The following is an 8430-nucleotide window of genomic DNA, read 5'->3' as shown; positions in this document are numbered from 1 at the left end:
GAATCGTCACACCTTCAATGAGAAAGTTTAGATTTGACATATGTCAGAATAAATTGATTTTGTCGCCCTCTGCTGGCTGTAAAAACACAATTAAAGGAAAATCTGATTTATTTATTTTTATTTTTTTGCTGTTTATTAAACAGCATCAGCCGACAAACCAAACAGTGTCGGTTCATGCGGAGTACATCTTTACTTTTCTGGTATTTTTTTCCGAATGCAATCCTTCGATAGCGATAGCGTAAATGCTATTCGGCTAATTGCTCCCCGAAGACATTAGCTACTTGCCGTTAGGGTGTCAGAAACCCCCGTATTTTTCGTGAAGCGTCTCAGTCATATCGGTATCTAAGCTCGTCTGATCCGACATGCTGAGCACTTCTACGTCTAAGTAGTCGGAGTCCAGTTCTCAAAGAGAACCTGTAGCTAGTTTCCGTTCACGCGGAACGATGTGAGAATAAGCTACTTTCTTTTCATTGTTTCAGCTTTTTTTCATCCATAAAAATGGCGAATTATGAAAACGCGTTTCAGAGTAAAAGCCTTGTAAAATGCCACTCTGTTTCGTTTCATTTATATTTTTAACGTTTTAACCAGGCAGCGCAAACATGACTGGCTTGATCCATTGATTTGTTTATCTCATACTGGCGCTACAGCGCCACCCGCAGGACTGGAAGAACTACTAAAGCCCATTTGTACCTTGTTGATTACAGAGCTTCCAAAAAAAAACCAAAAAAAATCTGTTGTTTAGGAAAATAGTTATTAAGAAACGTAAATAAGGCTGTTTTAATCTGACAGCGCTGAAGACGGATCCATCAATGCTTCGTCGCCACCGCAGGCCCGCTAACAGCGTGCTGGCGTTTCTTTGGAACTGTGTTCGTCTGCAAAAGATCCTCTTTTTCTACAAAATGAACGACAGGTCAGTCACAACAAATAGAGGACTGTAGGTGGTACCCGCCCAGCCTCATTAGTGTGAGTTTGGTAGAGAGCACCATTTAAATACAGGTAACCCTGAGAAAAGCGCTTTACTGTCTGTTGATGGATGCAAAGGTACTAAATAACAAAAACATGAAAAAAGATCAAGTTTCTCAATTATATCCAATATTTTCTACTACAGGTTGAATGTTGATGAAATACAAAGATTACTTTAAGCAAAAAAGTATAATTGTAGACAGACTTTTGGGCGATCTGACTGTTTTCTTTAAGCTATGACACAGGAGTCGGACTTTGAGGGTTGGGGTCTCGATGAGGAAGATGAAGGATAAGAGGCGGGTTGGTAACTGCTTCGGTACGGCGGAGATGATGTGCTGGAGGATCTCGATAGATAAGACGCGCTGCTGGGATTATAAGACGGGCTGCTGGGATTATAAGACGCGCTGCTGGGATTATAAGACGCGCTGCTGGGATTATAAGACGCGCTGCTGGGATTATAAGACGCGCTGCTGGGATTATATGAAGCAGTGCTGGATTGAGACACTGGTGGCGTAGGTGGAACTACTGGTTTCACTTGCTGTGCCGACGCGGTACTGAGATGATACAACGCGGTGCTGGAATTATACGACGCGGTGCTCGGTTTATATGCCGCTGCGCTAGTTTGAGACACCGGTGGCTTAGGTGGAACCACTGGTTTCACTTGCTGTACCGAAACCGTCGGTGTACTCAGTCTGTCCACAAGTGGATGTGTGGTCTTGTACTGCAGCAGGTACTCAGGATAGATCTGGTTCTCCTTAAACACTACAAATATAGAAGGGTCTGTGACGTCATTAACACAGCTGTCGTAGAGGTTATGGACTCCGCCGTCTTTGGAAGGAGGCAGTTTGTAACTGGAGTCCCCTTTAGTGTAGCTCCCCACCAGCACACGGGCCACGAACATGGTTCTGACATCAGAGTTACCGGTGTAGCTGTGCGAGTATTTAGCGTCCCGGGCAAAGTAGCTTCCTGGGATTGGAAACAAAAACATTAGTAAGAAAACAGAAGAATCTTGGTTGTTTTTGGCTGAAAAATAAAACACAAAAGCAAAATGTCTTGTAAAGGTCACTTGTAATCAGTCAATGTTGAGAACCAAGAACTTAAACTGGGAAACGTTTCAGGTTTCCAAAATTTCTCTAACCTGTTTAGCATTAGCTGGTTTTAGCCAGCAGGAGGTGCTAACATTGATCCTTCCTGTATAGAGCTAAATCAGTCTCAATTTTCACTATTACACACGTGATTCACACACACATCGCATGATTCACCAAAGTGTTTCTGGTCAATAAACAATTATAAATTAAATTAAAGCTGCAAGCGGCATTGGGTGGGCCTCGCAGCTCAGCGCCGCTCGGCCTAATGCGACCGCTGGACCCCTGCACCGCCGTCCCCACGCCTACGCCTAAACTCATGGCGTAAAGTCGACCTTCCTGACAGCAGTTCTTGCCATTCCAGATCCCAAAACGCAACGTAAAAGGCTTCCAACAGTGAAATATGGGACATCCTGAACGCCGGCCTAAGCTGATATTATCAAATCTTTTAGTGATGAAAGCCTTTCCAAGATAACAGAAAGAAAAAAAATTCCTCTGACCTGCCTTATTGAGGTTATAAAAGCACGGCTGTGTATGAGTTAGAGATGTTAAGTACGCATTAAAAGAAAAAAAAGGCTAACATGAGAAACCTTAACTAGCACCTTTAACTTACCCTTGCCATAAGCTGTCCCATTAACCCCACACAGCCGCCACTCAAAGTTGTTGTGGCAAATAGCTTCAACGTACTCGGGGTTGGTGCCGTGAAATAGTTGCTTTTCTACTACTTCCTGTCCACCGTTGTTGGTCTTCATCTTATTCTTTTGCCTTCAGGTAAAAAGGTTACAAAGAGATGTTGATAAAGCTAACATACTATGCTAGCATGCCATAATAACACACTACGCTAACACACTATGCTAACAAGCTACACTAGCACACTATGCTAGCATGCTATAATAACACACAATGCAAGCATGCTATGATAACACATTATGCTAACACACTATGCTAGCATGCTATAATAACACACTATGCTAGCATGCTATAATAACACACTATAACATGCTACACTAGCACACTAATCTAGCATGCTATAATAACACACTATGCTAGCATGCTATAACACACTATGCTAACACACTATGCTAGCATGCTATAATAACACACTATGCTAACATGCTACACTAGCACACTATGCTAACATGCTACACTAGCACACTATGCTAACACACTTTGCTAGCATGCTATAATAAGACACTAAGCTAACACACTATTCTAATATGCTACATTAGCACACTATGCTAACACACTATGCTAACATGCTATAACAACACACTATGCTAGGATATCATAATAGCACAGTATGCTATCACACTATGCTAACATGCTACACTAGTACACTCTGCTAACACACTATGCTAGCATGCTATAATAACACACTACACTAACATACTGTGCTAACATGCTATAATAACAGTAGACTAACACACTATGCTAACATGCTACACTAGCACACTCTGCTAACACACTATGCTAGCATGCTATAACACACTACGCTAACACACTATGCCAGCTTGCTATAATATCACACAATGCTAACATGCTACACTAGCACACTATGCTAACACACCATGCTAGGATGCTATAATCCTATAATACATGCTATAATAACACAGTATGCTAACACACTATGCTAGCATGCAATAATAACACAATATGCTTACACACTATGCTAACATGCTCCACTAGCACACTCTGCTAACACACTATGCTAGCATGCTATAATAACACACTACACTAACATACTTTGCTAGCATGCTATAATAACAGTAGGCTAACACACTATGCTAACATGTTACACTAGCACACTCTGCTAACACACTATGCTAGCATGCTACAATAACACACTACGCTAACACACTATGCCAGCTTGCTATAATAACACACAATGCTAACATGCTACACTAGCACACTATGCTAACACACCATGCTAGAATGCTATAATCCTATAATACATGCTATAATAACACAGTATGCTAACACACTATGCTAGCATGCCATAATAACACAATATGCTAACACACTATGCTAACATGCTCCACTAGCACACTCTGCTAACACACTAAGCTAGCATGCTATAATAACACACTTTGCTAACACACTATGCTAGCTTGCTATAATAACACACTATGGTAACATGCTACACTAGCACACTATGCTCTCACACTTTGCTAACATAATATGCTAACACACCATGCTAGCATGCTATGCTAACATACTGTGCTAATATGCTATGCTAACAGATGAGGCAAGCATGCTTTACTAGCACACTACCCTAGCACACTATGCTAACACACTATGCTAAAAGATGATGCTAGCATGCTGCTCTAATGTATCCAAGCCTCATTTTGAAGGGAAATCAAACAATAATGCTAATATTGGTAACAAGATAGAAAATTTTTTATAATGTAAGAGTTGTTTTTATTTTAAATCATCGTAGAAAAAATCTAGAAGCAGCAGGAGGCATAATTGCATATTCAAAGCTCTGAACATCGATATCCATGCCTTTTTTGCACCATGATTTCCCCCACACTGTTAACATTTGATCTTAGAATCTCAGAATGATTTAAAATGAAAATAAACCAAACTACTGTAGTTTAGACAGTTAGTCCACAGGATACGTACCACTGAAAGAGTTCCCAAAGTGCTTTGTTCTGAATCCTCTCTATCTGGATAATATCAAAGCCTCTCATGGTTGTACTAAAAAGTGTTTGAAGCCTTTTAAATTCATCTGATGTTTGCGGAATGGAGACTTTCTACAACACAAAGAAAGAGGAACATTTTAAGATGCAGGATGGATGGATCATTAATATTTGCTTATTTTTATATTGGAAAACATAGATGTATGAAGGCCAGAACAGACAGGATCACTAAACAAACAAATGCAAAAAGTAAATCAAAATAAAAAACAGATTCTATAAACTATACATTAAATAAATAAATGAAGCAATAAGGTATCTTGGAGTTGTTTAGTCTTCTATCTAAAATACAACTTGATCATTTGACGTTAGCCTTGTTTTAACGCACATGTTGCATAAGTCCAAAATTTAAGAAGTGGATTAATGAGACCATTAGGACGGAGTTTATCTTTGAAACCACTGATCATGTTCACTATAGTTTGTGTTTATTAAAGGGATCCATGATTGGAAGTAATAAAAGACTTCATTTAACAAATATTTATTTTCAACACAAAACAATAGCTGTTTTGTTTTAATGCATTTAAACAAAACAGCTACACAAACATCGCCATTTTGTTTATGTTTAAAACAGCAACAAGTAATATAAACCTTTTCACTTTGAAGCAAAGCGCCTTGAAATTGATAAAAATGTAAAAATCACAAGAGATAATGAAGATGAGGAGAAACAAACGGAGGAAGAAAGCTAGAAGATGCTAACCCAGATGTTGAGCTATGCTACAAAGTGCTCCAGTTTCTAACTATTCAGGCTATTTAGGGTTAGCATCAGGATCAAAACATTTTCTCAGATATATTAGAACGATGTAGAAAAGTTGTTTTCCTGTTAGCTTCTGCTAATGGTGTTAGCTCTAGCATATAATAAACAGTAGACCACATTTGTTTGTTTCTGCAGATATCTGATGTAGAACGGCTCATGAAAACTTTGAGGCAGCGATGTCGTGTGACATTGTGTAAATTTACACCAGTAATTCACAATAGGATAAAAGCGACTCTGCTAATGTTAGCCTTCTAGTGTTTACACTGTAGGTTCTAGTCCAGAAAGACCTAACATCATCAATTCTGCATGCACAGGTTAAAAAAATGGGTATAAAACATAAAGAGTATGTAATTTTTGAAGTAATTACTAGTTTTTACGTATCACAAATAGCAATTTTCAAGTTAACAAGAAAATTAAAATGAGGGCGACATATTTAACTAGTCGTTGATTCCATAAAGGTCAAATTTCCATCCTTGTTTCTCCAAACTTCTGGAACTTATATTTAAATGTATTATTAGTACCTCAGCCAATAAACCAGAAAGTAGAGAATGCTGTCAGCTTCAAGCATCCAGGATCCTGAGTTAAGTGAACCTTCATCAGCGCAGACAAAGTGTTTGCATAGTGGTGAAGGTTAGTATTGCTGCAAAATTGCTATTCTAGCTACAAATTTGTTGCAGGTTACATGAGCTGAGGAAAGCTTTAAAGATCTTAAGGCTGATTTATACTCAGAAACCAGGTCGTCTGCGTGTGTCGCAGTTAACGCAGATATGCCCCGCCCCCCTTCCGCAGACAAAATTGTAGGTGACAGCAGACAGGAGGCCTCTGATTGGTCAAATCTACATCCGCTCTACAATATGCGTATTTCCTGTTTGGTTCCTTACCGGCTTTTTTGTTTGTCTGACCACCATTATGGAAAACGACTGGTGAAGATGGAGCAGCTAGCATAGCGAGGGACCCTTTTCCCACCTGGATCCCCGCTTTTCTTGCCCCTTATGTCCCTCCGTTGTCGCACAAACATGCCCCCACTTCCTCACCGCCTCGGCCGTATCTAGACCCACAGCTAGTTCCTGATTGGCCGTCTGGCATTGTGGCGTAGAATAACATAGGAGAAACCACGCTTCAATATGGACAGAAATCAAAAATATTCGCGAAAAGCTCACCGCGACACACTGTTGGGGGAGGATAATCAGGACTTTACTGTTTTAAATGCGTAGGACAATAATGCAGGCGCATTATTTACCAAAAACACATATTTTTACTGAATGAAAAGACACAGCAGGCACTCGTGTGTGTATCCGTTTCTGGGTGTTTTTTAAAATTTCTTTTCCAGCGTTTTATTGTCATTCCACTGTCACACGTACAGAGCAACGAAATTCCCTCTCTGCATTTAACCCCTCCCCTTGGGGAGCAGTGGGCTTCCATTGTGCGGCGCCCAGGGAGCAGAGTGGGGTTAAGGGTCTTGCTCAGGGACCCAGAGTGGCAGTCTGTGGGAGTGGGATTCCAAGCTTTACGCCCTAACCACTAGGCCTCTAGTTCAATATAATTTTCTTGTTAACTTGAAAATTGCAATTGTGTCCCAACAACTGTCGGGTATTCCTGTTCCTTTGTGATTCGTCCATTAAGTTCTAATGAAATTATTGTATTCTTTTTGAAAAAGAATAGTTAGCTAAACGGTCGGATAGAGGGTGTAAAAGCAGGAAGGAAAACATGATTACTTCAGAAACTCCTTCCAACTACAGCCGATATAAACCAAGAGGTTGTTATTGAACTGGGAATATTTCTGACATCAGAGGCGTGCACAGACATTTTGGGGGGCAGGTGCTCAGGAGGGGGGGGGGCACTTTTTAGCACACGTGGAACACTTAATTATAAAAAAAAAATAGACACGCATGTTGATTGAAATGTTACTTTTTTTTGTAACATTCTCTAAACGTGAGTTTTCAATGGAAAAAAGTCACACCACCAACAGAACAGACTAAAGCGTACTACTTTAAAGTAGTACGCTTGCTCATCTTTCTTCTTCTTTCATCTGGCTCATCTCCCTGTGAGCGACCGCGCGAGTTCACGTGACAAAGGAAGAGAGGTGGCTCATTTCGGGGCATTGTTTCAGTCGTTTTTAATGGCTCAGGTTTTCAAAAGATCATTTCAAAACTGACCTCAGTAAAATCTTAATAATATTTATAATAAAAAGAAAAAAAACGAGTTTCAAAAGGGCATTTTCGTTGATAAAGGGCAAACTTCCTAGTGCTTTAGCACCACCTAGTGTCTATGTCTGACATATTAATTTATCGGTTTACTAAAAATATAGCATCACTTTTCTGAGAGGCTGCTGACGGAGATCTATACATAAAAACAGAAAACAAGCCACAGATATTACACAAATCTATTTTATTTAACAAGTAAACATTGGGGTTTTGTGAAACGTACCGCAAGAACATAAATAGGCATTTTGTTTCTCTTGGTGGTAAATATAGACGTACAAACATAATTATATTCGATGCAGAGCAAAGTTACATTTTGATAAACTTTCTGCTTTCGTTTTTTTTTTCTGAACGCGTTTAGAATGAAAATTACGCTTTTATTTCCTTTAAAGCTCACAATACACCGAATCTCTGCTTTTTCAGTTTCTACAAATAACAGATGTGATTATTGAGAGAAATATGTTTGCTTCACAAGGTTTCTATGAGATTAAGCAGCTTATAGTGGATTTACACAGATATCATTCCAGCTAGTTTGACATCATGGACATTGAACAAGCTGGTGAAGGAGGTCAGCTCTGCTCTATGAACACTTCTAGATGCTCTGGATATAGTTCTACAGCAAAGAGTTATTCATAAAGTGAAGAACATCACGGACAACAGTGAGCATCCTCTGCAGAAGATTTTTAAACAACAACAGAGGCTACGTTCACCCTGCAGGCCTTGATGCTCAA

At 39.7% G+C, this 8430-nt stretch overlaps 1 protein-coding gene across 1 annotated transcript in view; it reads right to left on the bottom strand.

Moving 5' to 3' along the window:
• Nucleotides 1-588: 588 nt before the first annotated feature.
• The window catches only part of LOC107096092 (poly [ADP-ribose] polymerase 12-like), a 24830-nt gene continuing 16988 nt past the window's right edge, over nt 589-8430 (bottom strand). Inside the window, exons 9-11 of the mRNA XM_015392593.1 lie at nt 4671-4801; nt 2662-2813; nt 589-1929 (exon numbers count right to left, since the gene is read on the bottom strand). Coding sequence (XP_015248079.1) covers nt 1193-1929; nt 2662-2813; nt 4671-4801 — 1020 coding nt within the window. The 3' untranslated portion in view covers nt 589-1192. The remainder of the gene's footprint in view (nt 1930-2661; nt 2814-4670; nt 4802-8430) is intronic.

Source organism: Cyprinodon variegatus, unplaced genomic scaffold, assembly GCF_000732505.1.
Source record: "Cyprinodon variegatus isolate N-32 unplaced genomic scaffold, C_variegatus-1.0 Scaffold598, whole genome shotgun sequence".
Lineage (NCBI taxonomy): Eukaryota > Metazoa > Chordata > Actinopteri > Cyprinodontiformes > Cyprinodontidae > Cyprinodon > Cyprinodon variegatus.
This window is presented reverse-complemented; position numbering and strand designations above follow the sequence as displayed.